At 41.5% G+C, this 19,573-nt stretch overlaps 1 protein-coding gene across 5 annotated transcripts in view; it reads left to right on the top strand.

Annotated features, from left to right (window-relative positions):
• The window catches only part of enox2 (ecto-NOX disulfide-thiol exchanger 2), a 157,272-nt gene extending 137,802 nt beyond the window's left edge, over positions 1–19,470 (top strand). For 4 of the 5 annotated variants that reach the window (XM_054597611.1, XM_054597608.1, XM_054597609.1 and 1 more), the window contains 7 exons: positions 2,492–2,606; positions 4,975–5,162; positions 7,335–7,475; positions 11,514–11,570; positions 12,409–12,514; positions 15,117–15,202; positions 18,675–19,470. In XM_054597611.1, coding sequence (XP_054453586.1) covers positions 2,492–2,606; positions 4,975–5,162; positions 7,335–7,475; positions 11,514–11,570; positions 12,409–12,514; positions 15,117–15,202; positions 18,675–18,806 — 825 coding nt within the window. In that variant the 3' untranslated portion in view covers positions 18,807–19,470. The remainder of the gene's footprint in view (positions 1–2,491; positions 2,607–4,974; positions 5,163–7,334; positions 7,476–11,513; positions 11,571–12,408; positions 12,515–15,116; positions 15,203–18,674) is intronic. The other variant, XM_054597610.1, reaches the window with a different exon arrangement.
• The last annotated feature ends 103 nt before the right edge of the window (positions 19,471–19,573 follow it).

The raw sequence follows: 19,573 nt of genomic DNA, 5'->3' as shown, positions 1-19,573 counted from the left end.
TTATAGCTAAACAATTTACTTACACATCCAACAGACGCAGAAGCCACTTGATCAAATATTCACTCACCGCTTTGGTTTGGTTTGGTTTGGTTTGGTCAGGTCACCACCAACTACAGAGCAATAATATGTGACTCTTGGCCGGCTAGATGCTTGTTGTTTACTTCAGTTCTCCGTCATTTATCGCTGGGCTGCTGGAGCACATTCAGCTTGTCTGAGCTGGAAAACCGCTGCCTTTTGGTTTTATATGTGGGAGTAATAAGAGCTGTGAGATCCAACCATACATTCTGTTTGAAGGTCAGATAACCAAAATAATGGAGTAAAAGTGTTAAAAGAATGCTGCATAGAGCTTCAGAGGGTGGTGCTAATTCTCAGTGACTGTCAGCACAACTGGTCATTCCTTTTCATTACACGGAGTGATTTGATTCGAAATCAGACGGATGGCTAAATGCAGGTTTAGTTTCACATTGATCACGGAGCACATAGTGCCTACTGCAGCACACAGGACTGGCAGCCACTGGCCAGTGCAAAGGGTTGCTCAGGGTAGTTTATCGTGAAACAGGCAGCATGCTTCACTCTCAGTCATATTGTATATTCAGAATGATTCTCTGGCCTGGAGGTGAAATATGGAGGAACGAGCAGCGGCGCTGAGTAGCTGCAGCTCGGAGGCAGAATCAGACAACAGCTGCCTCGCTCTATCAGTGTTTTCATGTTGCGTGTGCGTGCTGCTGTGCATGCAGTGGATGTGTGTGTGCGCACAGTGCGCTCCATGCACACCAGCTGGTTGTGTGTCTGCATGTGCTTGTGCGTGCAGAGTACCTGTTCGACCTCTGCCATGGGCTCGAGATGATAACGTCAGCTGACAGATGTTTGTATGTTTGTTTACTCTTGGGCAGCTTCTTGGCTTTTTAGGATTATTTTTCAGCCTGTAGTTGGGAAATTTTCATTGATGGAGCCCTTGTGTCTCGGTCCACCGGTGTTGTGTGTATGAATGCACAAGTGTATTTCAAAACAAACTTGTTGAACTTGTAAAGTGAGAACACACTTTCCACTTTTATTTTACAAACTTGCTCACTTGATGACTAGATATACTTGTTTGTAAAATACATCATGTAGGCTTTATCTGTGGGTTTACTAAAGGTGAGTAAAGTCATATTTTAACATTGTTATCAACCCAAACAATGGTTGGCTAATTTCCTAACTGGCTGAACTTGTTATATAAGGTGACGTGTTGTATACACTACCCAGTAAAGTGCTTATTCAATGTATTTTTCATTCAGGACCGCGATAATTCAGTATTATTGCTTATCATCGCTTCAAAAATGTTAGAGTGACTAGATATTCTTTAAGCGATATAATGTCTGGATAATGGAAAGTTACATTTTAGGCATTAGCCTATCAGAGCGTGAGTAAGTTCTTGAAAACATTTAAAAGTATGCAGAAATTGAATTTATCTTGCCGTGTTATTTTTTCTTTCCTTCTTCTACAAGCCAGTTAACATTGTCCGACCCTGACCTCCATGTCCGTGGTCTTCTTGAGTTTGCGTCAACGTTTTTCTGTGACCTTCAAGCCCCTGAATGGAAAATGGGCATCAGTCTGGGTCTCTTGACAGCATAGTATGCTGTGCTCTTGATTCACCTGCTCCATTATCATAAGAACTCTTGTTTTTAATAGAGACACTGTGTACTACTATAGCTCCAACATCTGCTCTCAACAGGGAATGAAAGCTGAATGATCGCATCGACCGTATGTTCATGGTTTAGTCTTAGCCTGAACTGTCTACTGGGTGTAAAGCATCACCAGGATTTTCATTTGTTTTGCTTTTCTCTTCTCACAGACCTGGAGGGTTTGGTCTTATTTACAGCTAATCCAATCCATTGGTTTGACCTAAATCTTTAAACCATTTTGAAACCTGCTTCTGGTTAGTGGTCTCTAGATGGATATAATCATTAGTGATTCTGCCTGCAAGGGTGGAATGAAACGGATAAGATTGGTATTTTACAGTTAATGCTGTGGGTTTCCAGATGTGGGTGTAGAAAACCGTAGGCACACATTGTAAACAGTATATGCACAAAGACACATTTCATGCCTTGTCATCTAAAATCTGTGTTTCCTGACGTGATGGTGCTTTGACAATTTTGACAGGAGCTGTTGTTGCTACACACTTATTATGTATTTTAGCTGCCTGAATGTGAACATTTCTCCAAGAAACAAGAACGGCAGAGTACTAAACTGTGTGGTCTGTCTATATTTGTGCTACCGTCTGCCCTATCTCTGTGTCAGAGGAGGAATGTAGCCCGAGCTCTGAGACCTTTTCATCTATACTCCATTGTTCTGTACTGATCTGTTATAAGTATTATGCTAAACGTTAACATCGAAATCAAAGAAGTTCCTCACTGATGATCCTTCTACTACTAAGACCTGCTAAAAACGTGCAACAGCCATGAGTTTTTGCAGTTCTGACCCTCCCCTCTTGTCGGTTTGTGTTTTGCAGGAGATTAGAAACATGCACAGCGAGCAGCTGATGGGCATCCGACGAGAGGAAGAGATGGAGATGTCGGACGATGACATGGAGGATTCCCCAGAAAGCAAGGACTCCGAGGACTCAGGTATGCAGATGCACGCACGCCTTCACAGTTCAACACGTCCGTCAACATGCACTGATCAAGATCTTCAGAGGAAGAGCACGGAGAGAGAGCGTTAAATATCTGGGGGAAGACTGCTGTGTTTAACTGAAATGACAGTAATCATCCCCCAAGCATCTGACAACCATTTGACAACTCCGCATGAATAAAATAACACATTCAATGAACATCAAATGCTCACACCAAGCACGCTTTACTGAGTTAATGTTGAACATGACTACTAAATGACATCCACCTTGTGATGCACACAACACCGTACGTATGTGTGAATCCGTCCACAGCTGCCAAACTGCTGTCTTATTTCAGATCGGGGTGCCACTGAAGTGCCATGATCCTCTGCGACTCCCTCAAAGGAGTCTTTTTTGTGTTTGCTGAAGCAACAAAAACAAACGGCGCTTCTAATCTCTCAACCGCCATTACAATAACCCATGAGTCTAGAGTAGTCGCCAGGGCAACCTGCCGCATCTGTCACCACTGCCTGTAAGGTCGTCTCTCATCTTGTGTTTTGTGCCTCTCAGCGTGTTGTTACGCTCTCTTCACATACTCTTTCTTCTGGCCTTTTAATCATTCCAATCTCTGCCATTTGCTAATATGACAGCTTCTCTAATCAGCATGCAAATGTATGTAAATACAAGTCGTAAGCTCAGCCCCCTTTCTCTTATGCAGCCTTGCTATATTTAACCATCAGTAATTAGCATTGCTGTCAAAGACCTGCCACTCCGTTCGATGCGACAGGATTGGCAGAGGTGATGGGTGTTAATGTGGCACTTTTTGTTATTTGTGTTAACAGGCTGACTGTTACACCCCCTTTACTCACTAACCTTTAAGCAAAGGGGGCATGTTTACATGTCAACCAGGCTGGCTGAAAACACCTGTGTTTTGACTGCAGCCTCTTAAAAAGTGAATCAATGCTCTGCGTCTGACTCAGGTATAGAATAGAAAGCAGAAGAGCCGCTTGTGTAGGTGTGCCTGTAGGTGCGTGTGTGTGTGAGCACACGGCGATGGTGGATATCTGCAGGTCGATAGCGCCGCCTGTTATGTAACAGAAGGGGAATTGCTCTGAGTCTGGCCAAGCGGTTGACATCCCCTCACACCAAGTTGATGAGGCTCTCAGATCAATACTCTTCTCACCTCATACCCTCATTTTGCTGGGAGAAAAGTACACACAAACACAGCATGGACACACACACACACACACAAACACACACACTCGCCCAGCAAGAGTTAATTAACACTGCCAATGGTCCTCCATGATAGACTGCAGGCAGCACTCATGAACACCCACACAAAACCTGACCAGACACATACACACACGCATACACACATACAGGACGGGCTTATCTCCCCAGTCCAGTCAGTGTATTTCCCTTCTCCAAAGAGCTTCCGCCCTCAAGGCCCACAGGAGGAGAGCAGAGCTGATAATACTGGACATCTCTGGAGCTGAGCAGGTCTCAAATAATAATAACTCCCACTGTCTCCTCTTTTTGCTCAATAGGTCAGGTCAAAAGTCCAGTAGAGAGCTATTGGACAAAACACTCTGGGATTATCACCGCTTTCAGGAGTCTATGTTGATATGCTGTAGGTGTTTGATTATCTGACACAGAGTGAATATCAAAATAACAATTTACAGATGGCTTGACAGCATGCTACCTTGACATTTTTGGTCCCTTTTGTGTTGGGTGATTCGCGATTTTTCTCTGGGCTGTCCTCACTGGTTCGAAGTGAGTGGGGTTCCGACAGAAAAGGGTGCTTTATAGACAAAATTTTGCTCAAAACAAACACGGGACTCTTCCCAACGTTGGCCATAAGTTTGGCCACCGTTGGGAAGAGTCCCGTGTTTGTTTTGAGAATAATGTAAGTCAGAGCAGTGGAGAATTTCAAAATGCTTCGTTGTCAATTTATCAAACAAAAACAATATTTATGAATCATATAAAAGTAGAATTAAACCTAAGGATATTTTAATGCTGTTTTACAGATTCAGAAGTTTTCAGGGGCATTAATGCGTCCTGATCTTTTTCTGTCATGCAGGGAAGGCCAGAGATATATTTAGCAGCAGACATATATCAAGAGGACATTTGTCATTTAGTGTTTCAAGATGCCTGAAATTTGCATAAAGTCAAGATGAGCTCTACTCTTGTGCCCGCTCTCAAATGAATACTGAGAGATCTGCTTTCAAATGTCACTGTGTATCTGATAAACTAGCTTCAATATTTTGCCGCAAAAGCCGCACTGTGAAACTGAGGCTGTCAAGAGACCATCAACCGTGGCAGCGTTGTACGTGATAAACACCATACTCCATTCGGTTCTCTATACTCTCTGTATTAAACTGTAGGTGTTTCCCAAGCAGAAGCCTTGAAGGAGGAGAACGACTCGCTGCGCTGCCAGCTGGACGCCTACAGGAACGAGGTGGAGCTGCTCAAACAGGAACAAGGCAAGAACCATCCGAACGGCGGTGAGGAGGAGAACACGCACTCACAGCAGCTCAGCTTCCTGCAGCAGGCTCTGCAGGGCATGCAGAAGGTATCTACACAAACACACACTTTCAAATCATCTGCACAACAATAAGTTTAATATTCTATTCCTAACTGTTAGGCACCTGGATGTTTTTAAGAACGAGGTCACTCAGGTTAAACCATTTGAATTTTCAATGCAAGACGACTGTCATTTATTCACAGCCTCCACTTAGAAAGTGAGTGCTGTGCGGGAACAAGAAGAAAAGTACAGCTGTCTCCAGCAGCTGTTAGTCTTTTCTGAAGAGCTGCTAAAAAATAATCTTTTCAGGGTTTACTCTGGTTAAAGGAAAGCTTATTCGCAGTTGGAATTGGTTTTACTTGGGATTGGAGGGTTGGGAGCTACGATTTCGAACAGCTCACAGCGACATTTTTGGAACAAACCCAAGGCTATTAAAACAATTTCAAACCATTTATTCAAAAAAAAGATCATCAAATGTAGTGGATTTTTCATTGAAAATGTGCCTTGAATACCATTCAGTGCAGTATCTACAGTACCATTTACTTCTAAATGTGGTTCTTTAGTATTCCATTCACAAAACAACAGTGGTTGTTATACAACTTGCTCTGTATCAGACTTTGTTGTGGATCGAACAATAGGAGGCAGAGACAGGAATTCAATGTCTGACGTTATGAAATATTAGAAAATCTTAACTATATCACATAAAAATTAAGTCATATGAACAATGAATTAATAAATATAATTCAGGTAAAAAGAATCATTATCACCCAAAAGATAGTTCCAGATGCATATGCACATTTCAATGAATTGGAAATAAAACATAAATACTTCGATGTGTGTGTGCAACATGTCTGTGTGTATGACAATATGTACAAACACATTAAAGGAGAGAAGGCCCTGAGCAACTTAATGAATTATGATATATTTTTTGGACACAGTTTTGTTATTTTATTAAATTTAGTGACTGCACACAGTGTGATCTTAATCGAATTCATCTTAAGCTGTTTCAAAGTTCCTTCTTGAACTGGGAAACAATCTGCTGGAGCTTTCAGTTATTTCACACGATCTTCATAAGCAGATGGAGGAAGAAAGAGAATCCATCACAGACTATAATTCTTAGAAAAGGGAAAGGATTAATATTTGAACATCTACAATTTCATGTCTACTCAGCCAACTCCATCTGCTGAGGGAGATCATGTGATTTTGTGACTTTGTTTTCTTCACTACTTAATATTTACGATGCCACCTTTCCACTTTCTAAAGAACAACCCCTACAAACCCTAAAATCCAACTCTTAAGTACCAAAGAACCACCAAATTGACTCATTCTTGCATTCGTCAAGTGTCTGCACTTAGCTAGCTGTCACAGGTAATGGAAATTATGATCGATTCATGTTAAGGAAGAGAATCCATTAGAGAACCTGCTGTTCATTTCTGCTTACAGAGAGTAATTACCTTTGCAGCTCACGTCTCTCACGGTGTGTGTTTATGAAAAGATTAGGTGAACGCATTAAATGAACTGGACGACACTGAAATTGGATACCTCTCCTTTCCAGGGTCAACATGTTGCTTCACGCAGACACATGAATTGCAATGAAATATTATCAGCATGTACTGGCAAACTATTCCCTCGTTTGTGAATCATAGTGTTTGTATCACAAAGGCACTTAATGTGTAGTTTAGCAGAAGAGAACCCCTGGCTGTAAAGACCCCCTGTGTCTCACAGACCCTTGTTTTGTTGACATGAACACGGCAGGAGGTGAATCTTTCCATCTGTGTTTGGCAGATAACTTGGCTATCAAAGCTTTCTCTAACACCAGTCCTCTGTGTCACCCAGAGCAAGGATAAAACCCCAATGAGTGTATCCTCTCTCTAAAGACGTTTTTCAGTAATGATGGATTCTTTTATGTATTACAAGCAAAAGATTTGGCAAATTATTCCTCTTGGATCGATTGTAACAGATTATAATAAGACAGTAATTCAACTGTTTACTCTTTTTGTAAATGTTTATTAAAGATATAATTCACGTCAGTGTCTAATTGCTTTTTCTTTTTGTATCGAGCTGAAGTTCTAGTTACCGATGTAGGGATTACGTGCTACATATTAATATAACAAATGGCTGATTGTGCTTTCAGAGCCGTTTTAGTAGGTTAGTATTTTCACGGTTAAGTAGTTCCCAGTAGCATTAGTGGCTTATTGTTCTCCCCTGTTTTATTTGCAGCAACTTTTAAAAATGAGGGACGAATTAAAACAGCGGGAGGCAGAGCTTGAGAAGAGTTTGGAGGACAAACAGCTGCTGAACAACCAAGTCCAAAACCTGAAGGAAGGACTTCAGAACCTTCAAAACACTCACGTAATGCAGGTTAGTCTGACAGAAAACACACATTTTTCGCAGCTGGGTTTCCTGAGAATCAAGAGAGGAGGAATCTACAATGTTTCCTTGTTGTTTTTTTATATGAAAGTTCATTTCTGGGTTACTCTCTTTGCTTGAAAGTTAACATTATCTAATTTGCACTTTAATAAGAAATAAATTAGTTTCAAGGCATGAAAGATATTGGAGAAATAAATCATGGCTAAACAAAAGGACATTTTGTGATAGTTGTAATGTGTAGTTTTAGGTCGGGAAAATGAAAATGTATTTCAAATCTCATCAGATATCCTAAAGAAGCTATTTTGGGTTGCATCTTTATGATATTAACACTGCGGGAAAAAGACTTACCGCAGTGATCAGACGTTTTCTAACTTCAATCATTATTTCTGGATTCCCATTTTCCTCCCAGTGGGACTTCATTCTTCTTTAACACAGAGTCTAATTGACTCTTTTATTTCTAATTTCCAGCCAAAAATGTAAATGATGCAGCTTTCATGTTTTAAGTCTAGTAAAATGATATCCCTTTATGAGCTCTGGTTTTTGTGCATAAAGCAACTCATAGAAAAACAAACTAATACTCATTTTAATGACTTTTGTGCATACTTAAGTTGATTTTGTGTCCTTCAAAGTTTGTTGGGCGTCAGTGTGAAAAACAATGTTTGCTCCTCTACTGTAAAACTTTGGTGCTGAACCAAGGAGTTAATTAATCTATAAGTACGTTGGGAGAAAAACAAAAGAATTGGGGTTTTAAGTCGTTGGTGCTTCCATACCGGTATTCCTGCTTGCCTTTCCAAACTGAAGGCAGGCTGACCGCAGTCTACTGTAATTAATACTCCGACTATTTATTAATACCTCATACAACCCCACTTCAAAAAATCCTGAATATTTCCTTAACATTTTCAGTTAGATCAATCAACTCAGTAGCTTTCAAAGTTGGTCGTAAGAGTATGAAATTCCCTTTTGGTGTTACTGTCGCTCCACTGGTGTTAAGTGAAGAAAAGCTGTGAAAACAGAAAGAGGGGAATTTTGTATTAAAAATACTTTGGAAGATATCCACTTCACTTGTTTAACTCAGGCTGCTGAAACCTCAATTAACCTTCAGATAATCTTTGTAATGTGCTTAGCTGGTGCAACAACCTGCTGTTGTTGAAATTTCCATTACAAAAGTACAAAAACACACAGTATCAGAAAAGTATGTATATAAAGTCTCACATCTTTTTTATATCAAAAAATACATTCTACATTACAAACCCCTCCATTATTACATACAAACCAAAGAAAATCTGTTCTACCAGACAAGAGGTTTTTTTCCTTTTGTTATTAGTCTGTTCTCACTGCAGCCACGTAAAAAGAAACCCAACCCAATCATTTCCTCACCAGAAACATGTTGAGCAAGGTTCACCGCAATCAAATTGGTTCCATATATGTCTGCAGCTGAGATTTCATGCGACATTGACGACGAGCAACCCAATCACATCCTCTGATTCCCGTACATCTGGTCCTGTGGGCTGCATCAGCACTGGCCAGGATATCACATGATCAATATGTACACACAGTAATAGTGTGATCACCACATAGGGGGATATTACAGAAGACATTGCGCAGATGTGAACCGCTGATGCCGTCTCAGATCTGTTATACAAAGCCACATCATCAGCTAGAGCCACTACATTAGTCATCCATCCCAAGATCCCATTTGTTATTTGATTGAATGTTGCTTACATTGAGGCATGTTTTTCACAACAAAGCCCCATCTGAAATTGATTAGAGGCGAGCTGTTGTACCACAAGAGTGCTCTGCTAAATACAGTGCAGCATGATCTACAGTCTTATTAAACAACGTCAAGGACCATTTTTCTCTGTAAGACATGTCATGTTTACTAATGTTTTCAGGTGTTGTCCCATATTCCCAGGATTCAAGTGCTAATGTTTGTTAATGTTCCCTCTAGCTCGGTATAATGAGGGGAAGGGCTGTCATTAAGATGAGCCTCAGGTTCAATCGCCTATTAAATTGGATAATAATAAGAACGAGAGGCTCTCAATCCACGTGGGGGGGGGGCGCTGGCGCTCTATGTGTTGTCTGCTGCCTTTGAAATGTACTGCAGGTTTCATGTAACGCAGAGGTGTATTCGTAATTCGTACGTCTCTTCACTCAGATCAACCAGAGTGACACAGTTGTCAATAGCGCGTTAATGGTGATGGGTTTGATTAGAAATGTGTCGCCGCGACTGTGAGTCCAGGGAAAATATGCTAATTACATTCCTGCATGTGGGCAAACATGAATCATGAGAGGCATTCTCATTGAAGGGAGGAGAAGAGAAATCAATTTTTGGGCGTGGGCGTCTCTGAAGATTAGCTGTCGTTTTGGGTTATTTGTCATGTTGAAGAGATCTCTTCATGCCACCAGTTATCCTCCACAGGTCCAATAACAGTTCCTGCTGTCACCACACATTACTGGATTGACTCCAGTGCAGGTCATTGAAGCCATTAACCTTATTACTATTATGATCAAAACAAACGCCTCGGGTCATTTTCTCTCTCTATATATATATGTGTATATATATGTATATATATATATATATATATATATATATATATATATTTATTTCAGTGCTGACACTGATGATTGTTTTTATTATTGATTGTCTTTTTGATTAAAGCAGGACATAAACGCTTTAGTATTGCATTTCTATGAAGTTGAAGGACTTGCAAGAGGCGTGTGAGAAGAAAAATGGTTGAAATGGAATTGGCAGAGGCTGGAATATCCTGATATATTAGTCAAGCTCCAAAAATGCTCAAGCCAACACCATAATGCAATGCAACGCAACTGCATATTTTCATGTGACCCTTCCTGTCTGGTAAATGTCCATGTCCTTAAAACTCCACACGCCAATTTTTTTGTGGTCAGGCTCCCTGTCGTTGTTTAAGAGTCTAAGGCTCAGAGTTATTCTGTCAAGACTTTGGAAAGCTCCCTTCAGAGCTACAGAGGACATTAAACAGCTGGAACAAGCCGAGTACTCTGACAAGTGAACCGATGTTCATGTGGAGTCTATAAAATGTCAGGAAATAGAGAAAAATGCTCAATGTAGTTCCCAAGAGCCCATGGCGTCATCTTAAAACTGCTTGTTTTGTCCAAGCAACAGTCTAAAACCTATAGATACTCAATTCAAATGTAATAAAACAAAGAAAAGCAGCAAATACTTATGTTTAATGAGCTGAAACCAGAGACCGTTTGGCTTTTTTGATTGATAAAACCCAAGATAGAAGATAAAAACAGTGAGTCAATAAATTTGATGTTGATAATCCTGTGATTACCAACTAGGGATACTTATACAGTAAATAGTGGTATTTGAAAAGATTGTGGAGCAGCTTCTCTGACTTCATCAAATAGAAATAATGATTTAGATATATTTATTATCACAATAACCAATAATGTTTCTTTTCCAACGGCCAACCACACATGGACATTTCTCAGTTTTTTTTAAGGTGTTAAACTCTGTTTAACACCTTAATACCAGACGTTGGGGAAATAAAATGTGCCAGTGAGCAATTAAGCGAAATGGATAAAGAAGTGTTAAAGAAAAGGTTAAATTCAGCTTCTTTCACTCTTGATAGTTGTGCACAGGCAGTAGAACAAAGAGACATCCTGTGCTCAAGCCCACCATACAGGGCTATGGGCGTACTTTAAAACAAAAAAGGTTGAGAAACACTCGTCTGATTGAACAATAGAGTAATTATCGCTGCACCAATATATTCCAAGGAAATCAGAACTCACAGTGTTTCATTGTTACGAAATTAATAGCTGACGCTTCTGTGCCAATTTTGAGTTAATTATATCCAAATGTAGCTGAGGGTCTCTGTTATTTTCTTGTTTGTTTGTAACTCAGCACATTTCTGGACATTATTCTAAAAATAGACAGCGCCTGTATTTACACACCATGCTGTGCTCCCCCCCTCGTCAGTCTTATTAACACTTAGCTTTTTTTTCTCTGTGTTTTTCTTTCTCTCATATGTTTGTAATGTGCTGCAGCTGGAGAAGTCGAAGCAAGACGACAGAGGCGGCGAGGAGAGCGCTAATCAAACCAGCGTAAGTGGGAAAAGGTTGAGCCCTCCCCCACTCCTCTCCAGATATTGCTTTGTGTCCTCATTCTCCCTTCCTCCTCGTCCTCCTCTGACTCTCTCTCTCTCTCTAACCTCTTACAGTGACATGACAGATCATTACAGGCCAATCCAGTTCACTGCAACTGCTTTCGCCATTGAATAAATCACCATGACACAACTGGGCTAGGAAATAAAGAGCTCGTAAAGTCAAAATGGCTTGCACATGTGCAAGTGTCTGCACACCCACACACTGCGTTGTGTGAGTGTTATGGATAGATTAAAAACAGGAAAAGGGCCACCAGGCATTTCACACCATAAGTGAAAATAGTACACACAATACCATGTAGGACAACAAACAGACAAAAAGTCTTCTGTTATTCCTCCGCAATTCTTCTGCCACCTGTCAGATCTGAAACAAACAGCTTGATCATTTCCTTTCCAAGTCTCTATCTCTCTCTCTCTCTCTCTCTCTCTCTCTTTGTTCTTCTTACGCTCCTTTTTGTGTGTCTGTGTGTGTGTGACATGCATTTCATCCCTCTATCAGAAATATTGCTGCTGGCAAAAAAATTCTCCCTCGCCTCATTATCCTCATCCTCATTGTCTCACCGTATTAATGTGTCGGTGCTGAAACTTCCTGATGTGTTCATTCTTATTCATGTTTGTCTTTTAAGCTTGTTTACTTCTCGTCAGCCGCAGTCAAACAGTGGCTGGTTGCAGATTCCGCTAACGTAACTGTGTAACTTTGTGTGTGTGTGTGGGGGTGTGGGTGTGTGTGTGTGTGTGTGTGTGTGTGTGTGTGTGTGTGTGTGTGGGTGTGTGTGTAGGAAGCCACGGTTTCAACAGTGGTGTCCTGCAGTCAGGAGAAGGAAGGCCCGACAGAGAAGAATCCACCGAGTCCTGTCCACTCTGAGAGGGAGGCTCTGCTCGTTGGTACGCTGACACAAATCTGACTCTTGCATTGCTAATAACACTGAGGTGTAACGTTTGTAAATGCTGTTTTCAGAATTACTTCAAATTTGGCACAAACGTCCACCAGGACACAAGAATTTGGGGGTCAAAGGTCACTGTCACAAATGTTTTTGCCCGTAACTCAAGAATGAATATGCTAATTATGAGAATTTTACACAATTGTCTAAAAGACATGTTGGCATGACATGGATGTAAACTGCAAATTGACTGTTTGGCGGTGGGATACAACCGTGAGTCGGTTATTGTAATTCCACCTATGAACTGCTCCGTAGACATAGGAATGACATACATGGTATTGTTATTAAGGATTTTTAGCAATACATGTTTAAGGTTTTTCCCATGTTTTCTGTGGCACTTGGTGTGTAGGGACTTGATTATTTTTTTGTCAGGAATATGCTACGCATGGGTAAAATATGAATCTGAAAATGAAGTTGAAAAAACTGAAATGATTAGCATCTTCAAAGTCTTGGTTTGCTTTAAACAATAGACAGCGTACATCCAATCATCTGAGCAGGTCTCAACCACACTGCTGTCCTAGCTGCCTCCAGGCTCTCTCTCTCTCTCTCTCTCTCTCTCCCTAATCTCTCTCAGAGAAATGGTGCTTTCAGACCGCGGGCGTTTACCTCCGTTCTGAATTTGTGGGAGCGAGGCGCCACGTCTGCTGGCTACCTTTTGATCCAACCAGTCTGAACACCACAGCTCCTATATATCATTGGGTCCAATAATCCTCTGTTGAAGAGGTGTATCATTCAGAGAACACTGATACAGTAAAATATAAGCTCCTGTATTGTTTGACTCGCTGTGGTTTCTGCTGTTGCCATAAAGTTGGAAAAGTTGAACAGCCGCCCTCCCTCTCCTTACTGCTGCTGCCACCAACCACAGCAGCATGTCTGCCATGTTGAAAACAATGGAGGCGGTGACCACTCCCTGTCTGAAAGCAGTCTCCCCTGGGTGCTAATGGTGTTGCACTTTCACACAAAAAGTGACAGAAGTAGCAGTGTGTAGAGTAAACAAAGAGAGCTTGACTGAAAGGGACCAATCCTGCTCACTTTCTATAACTTGCACACCTGAGATTGCTGTAGAAAGTAGGCATTATTGAATAATGGACTGTTGCAGACGGTTAGATTTTTGGAAACGGCCCCGAGCCCCCTCACTTAAAGTACAAAGAGGCCGGAAGGTGGGTGCATATTCCTAAATAGATCTGTGTTATATAAAAAGTAACATAAAGTAATTGACACAGCACAAACCTGTGGGCAGGAAGTAATCCAGCAAAGGGTTATTGGTTGGTTTCTGGAGCTGCAGGCATTGTACTTGATGGGTATTTGCAGGTGCAAAGATAATACAACCTTCGCAGAATGGTTGAGAAACGGGGGTCAGCTCAGTTTAGCTAAGGGCACTTGAGCAGATTACCAAGGCATTGTTGAAAACTGGCAACAGGTGTGAAAGCAGACGTGCCTTCAGATGCAGAGCGAAGCATGAATGCATAAAAAGTCAAATACTCAGAGATTGGCTTTGCTGGTGCAATTTAAGCTGAAATCTCATCTGCTACTGTTGGGATACAAATTTGCATGAAAATGTGAAGCATAAGCTTTGGATTCCCATCCGATTCAGAAAAAGCTGATGGGAATCACAGTTTGCATTTATCCTGAGTTGGCAGACCTTAAGAAGGAAATGTAGCATAAAATAATGGCAACAATTGGAGTTTCTGTTGACTTTTATGAGTAGTTGAATGATCATCTCATTTGAATATGTATCGATAATGAATCTTGAGTCTTAATATGAGCTCTGACACTCACTCATATTCTGGCAATCTGCACACACAGAGTGGGTTCATGTAGTCACAGCAAACGTCTGTATTATTAGTTGGAGAACATGTTCATTGGCTCTTTAAAGGCAAATAAGCACAGACAGCAGAACCACTCCAGTGGGCGATTTTATGCAAATAAACCAACATGAGATTCTACTTGGTATTGTATCAGAACGGACCATTAGACACCCAGTCGGTCTCTTATTCATCGTCAGTGAATCTGCTCAAGGATAGCACGTTGTTTGTGTTCCAGTTTCGATTTGGCAAAAATGAGGCCTTGAGGTAGTAATATCCTCTTAAAAGTCTCAAGTGATTGCTGTGTTGTCATCCTAGTGTTGGAACCAGTGGAAAGCATCTTGACTTTAACACTGCTTGTGTGTGTTTGTTTCAACTGTTGGTCCCTGGTTGCTCTCTAGGTGGTTAGTAAGCAGAGGTGGAGGATTATTTCTCTCCTGGCCCGGTCTGTGAGTCGATAGCAGATGGTTCGTTTGAGCTGGGGGAGAGTACGGCTTTGATGAGAGACAACGGCATCAAAGCTGTCATTAAACACTCCCTCTAATCTGGAGCCACAACATACAAGAGGCTCTTAACAGTACCGGGACTCGGGGAGAAGCCACTCGGAGCTCCTGTTAGACTCCTTCGGAGGAGACGAGCAGTACTTTCGTTTGTACATTTTTGACAGGTGAAAGAAATCTGAGTTTTTCGTGATACGTTTCTACTTTAACGTGTTTACATGACTTGTTTGTTCTTCCTCAGGGATCATTTCGACGTTCCTGCACGTCCATCCGTTCGGGGCCAGCATCGAGTACATCTGTTCCTACCTGCAGCGTTTGGACACAAAGGTAACCAGCTTGCATGAATCAGGACTCTGGTGTAGATCAGCAGATCCTGCCCTTGGTATCCCTCAGGATCAGATACACCCATGCAGACTCTGTGTCAGTCCCCCATAGAGGGCTGACATATGGGCTTGCTGTGTGCCAAGGAAGAGTCACAGCCCCTCAGTGCATTAGAAGAGCTCCGTAATGCTTTTACAGCCATTTCCATAGAAATGGATGCGTTTGGAGGAGACGTCTTAAAGTGAGGCACATGCACTTCAAAGAAGTAGTTTGATTTTTGGAGAGTAGTATTGATTTTCTCATCTAACTCTGCCAAAATGTCGAAGTTTCCCTTTAAACAATCCGAATGGGATTAGCTGTATGTAGATTGTGTACCTACTTTGCAAAAGAGGCCTGACTAGGGACAGGTTTTATCAAGCGCCAGTGCTAACGAATCCCTTATCAAACCTTTATTATTATTATGGAAAACATAAAGTACTATCTATTTTTATCTGACTGTCACTGGTTAAAATGACACCTGTGGCAGATTAGATCAGCTGCAGATGAATAGATATACTTCTATAATGGTTAGAATGAGAAGTCTGGCTGTTTTCTGCTTAGTATTCTCTCTGCAGCTGGTGTCTGTTTTCAGCCAAAGATTGTTTGTGAGTGAAAAGTCCTTTCTTAACACCGCTGTGCATTTGCCAGTTGGCTGAGTGGCAACTGAGCAGCAACTGTTCTCTAGAGAAATGATCTAGCTGATAACCTTGCAACAATTTACCCTTCAGTATTTGGAATCAGTGGCTCGTAAAGTACAGTGTGCTACGGCTATGTACATTCAGAAGGCCGACACTAAAAACTGTATTTTTGCTGCCTTCTCAGCCAGGAAAAGGTGTTAGGACAAAGGACTCTTATTTGATAAATGGATCCGATACTGGATTTGAGAAAACCTTCATAGAGACAAAGATGTACAACAATTCTAGTCAGTCAAACAAGTAGCAAGTAGAATCCAAAATACTTCAAAAGCTTCGTTTTGGGTATGTGAAAACTTTGGAGGAAGTTTCTCTCACTTTTCTATCCTAGCTATACGTCTAGCCATATGTGGCTTGTTGTGTGATTTCCCTTGACGCCGGAACATATTAAAAGCAGATCCTTTATTCTGTCACCCTCGAAAGCCAAACACCATCCTTAGTTTCCTCTCTGTCTGGTCGAAGCACAGCCATTTCATCCCCATCTTTCTGAGGGACGTATTATCGCTCCTCACTGCCACTCAGACACGGCTTTCAAAAGGCCAACTTCCAATGTCACCTCCAAAAGGTGACACTAAGATTAATGTTATGTTTTTTTTGCTTCCGTCACGACAAGGAGACCTTCAGAAAAAATTGTCACTGGCCAAACAGACGACACAGACAACATCCGTGCTGAAAGTCACTGAAACTTACTCAAGAAATTAATTTGTCAAAAAACTTTGACTCTTTGTCGACAAAAAAATGGCTTTTCTCTGTAGCAACTCTTTGAATATGCTCATCACCACCCTGACTCATTCTCACACATGCAAAGAATAGAGTGTGACCGTCTTCTTTCATGCCTTTTGGGTTTTTTGTCTAGTGTGTCTGTGTGTCTATGTGTTGATAAGCGTGTGTGTGTGTGTGTGTGTGTGTGTGTGAGCGTACGCCCACACTTGTCTGTCTCCGTGCGTAAGAGTTTGCCTGTGCATCTGTTGTTCTCACATCGACTCTCCGCTACACACATCAAGCAGCCCACAGAGTTTTGTCAATATCACTGACTAGACTCTCCAACAACAAGCCCAATCCTCAGTGCTTATCTACCGGCTCCACACACAGCTCCATTGTCTGTGATGTCACACCAGTCCTATCTCCATGATGGACCTTAATGCATCCTGACATCAGCACCCGGGCTCCAACAAACCCTAGTTATTAATGCGAGACACAGTGCGTCGCCTACAGCAGCCCGCACAGTGGATTTTTTGGTCGTGTCACCTCAGGATTTTTTAAGTTGACTGATGATCCTCGGCCCACCCGAGTGATGTGAGCCAGATTACGCTCAGTCAGGTGGCAGCTATGCCGCCGCACTCTCGCTATAAATTAACTTGCTCTATCATTCTCGGATTGCAGTGGGTTGTGAGAGTAGAGAGGAGGTGTTGTGTGTAAAAGAATAAAGTGTGGATGTATGAGCAATGTCCAAAGTTAACTCATAGATGACTTGGAAAAAAATGTATAGGCATATTCACATGAATTCCAAACTGTTTTTGATATTAAAAATGTGTTATTTAAAAATAAGAAGTGGAGGTGCAAGGCCTTTATCAAAAGGGTGAACACATATTCCAAACACAAATTTAAGTAAACATACATTTTATCTCAGTTGCATCTTGATGTGGTAAAAATGCTTAAAATGAATGTTACCACACACCAATATACTGCATATATACACATATACATACACCATTAGGCTTTATGTTGATGAACAAAGACCCAACTTGGATCAAACGTAGTCTTTTAAATTCGTTGTTTATAGTGTGCAGGCATTGCTCTTTTTATCCATCAGTAATAAAGTAAAGAAAAATCACATTTGGTGACTTGGCTATTTTAAATTGCATGCCTCATCGTAAAGCAACAATGTGTAGGATTTTGGTGCCGTCTAGTGGTGAGCTTGCAGATTGCATCCAACTGAATACCCTGTCGCTCACTTCTCCCCTTCTAAGCGTGTCGGTGAAATACGGATGCCTTTCAGTAACGTAAAAGTGCAAAAGGCTCTCTCTATATCCAGTGTTATGTTTGTCCATTCTGGGCTACTGTAGAAACTTGGCGGACTCCGTGGACATAAACATCTCATTTAAAAGCCAACGAAACCACAACGATTCTTAGTTTCAGGTGATTATACACTAACAAAGACGTAGTTATGAATATAAAATTCAATTTTTGCCAATAACTCCCCTAAATCCTAAACACTGTACCTTTACCATGCAGATTTGTTTTGTTGTTGGAATGCCTCACATTTTGATATTGATCAAACATTGGGCTAGTCTCCATCACAGAGCTATCTGATTACACAGGAGATGGTTGCAGAGATGATATGTTAGAGTTCTATGCTGCTGCTTTGTGTGAAGCCTTTTGTAGCCGACAGCCTGTCAACACAGTTATTTCATTCATTTTATTTCATCAGTTATTTTCATCATTGTTTTGATTGTTCAGTCACAGGAAGTGTGCAGTAGCTGGAGTTTCAGATTCAAATCACTAATGCCAATAAAGTTTTTTTTAAAAATCCTTTAAAGTACCATGGTCCATTCTGTCAAAAACAAGGTTGGAGGATGATTCAATTTGAATGAAACCCTAAAGCAGCAAGTCACTGGTGACATTCTGTAGACCAGAGCAGCGGATTTAGAATGACTCGGTGTGTATAACTTTTGTCATTTTCTAGTGCTGGTCTGACGTGTGTGTGTGTGTGTGTGTGTGTGTGTGTGTGTGTGTGTTTTCCACAGATTAACACCGGTGAGGTGGAGGCTCTTCTTTCTCGGCTGCCCTGCACCTTCAGACAGGAGCTGACCGGCGTCGGAGCCAGTCTGGAGAAACGCTGGAACTTCTGCGGCTTCCAGGGCATCAAGAGCACGTAGACCCCGCCGATGACGCTTCCTGGGACGTGGAAGAGACGAGACAACATGGGGACACTGTAAAGATGCAGAAAAAAACACAGTATAAAGCCCAAGAATATCAAAGACGGGGGACTGTACCCGACTGTAAAAGGACAGAGAAGACTGAGCACAGTTCTCGGATGAAGGAGGGAATGTAACAGCATATCAGGGACTCTGTAGGCGGCAAGGATGTAAAAAAGAAAAAAAACTAAAAACGCTGCATTTCCATGGTTACGTGAATGTTGACACCAAACCACAGTGGTGAAATCTTCATGAGCTTGAACTCGGTGTCTGCAAAATTTGTTTCGACATAACGACTCTCCGGGAGTTACAGAAGACCGCCGATTCCTACAGTCACTGGATTATTATGTAGTAATGGCCCACATGGGCCGGGTGTAGTGCTTTCTGAGCCTCATGTTGGCTCTGTATGGTGTCAGTGTGAGCAGCCAGGAGAACAGGGCTAGCCAAGGAGGCTTATCAGGGTCTAACTGAACACTCAAACCTCTGAGCCCTTTGCCCCCCCCCCCCCCCCCCTCTCTTCTCCTTCTGCCCCTCCTGGTTTGTAAAATAGATCAAAAATGGATATATTTCTTCATTTTCTGTAAAGGCTGGTAACAGTTGCATAGAATCATTTGTTGTAATACACTGTAAATGCTTGGATGATATTTTTGATTATAAAAATAAAAAAAGATGTTTGAATATATACAAATGTTTGAAAGTTATATTTTATACGTGTGTACCCGATGCTC

The sequence above is a fragment of the Anoplopoma fimbria genome, chromosome 4 (assembly GCF_027596085.1).
Source record: "Anoplopoma fimbria isolate UVic2021 breed Golden Eagle Sablefish chromosome 4, Afim_UVic_2022, whole genome shotgun sequence".
In the NCBI taxonomy this organism is placed as follows: Eukaryota; Metazoa; Chordata; class Actinopteri; order Perciformes; family Anoplopomatidae; genus Anoplopoma; species Anoplopoma fimbria.
The sequence above is the reverse complement of the archived record's forward strand: the minus strand, read 5'-3'. Positions and strand labels throughout refer to the sequence as shown.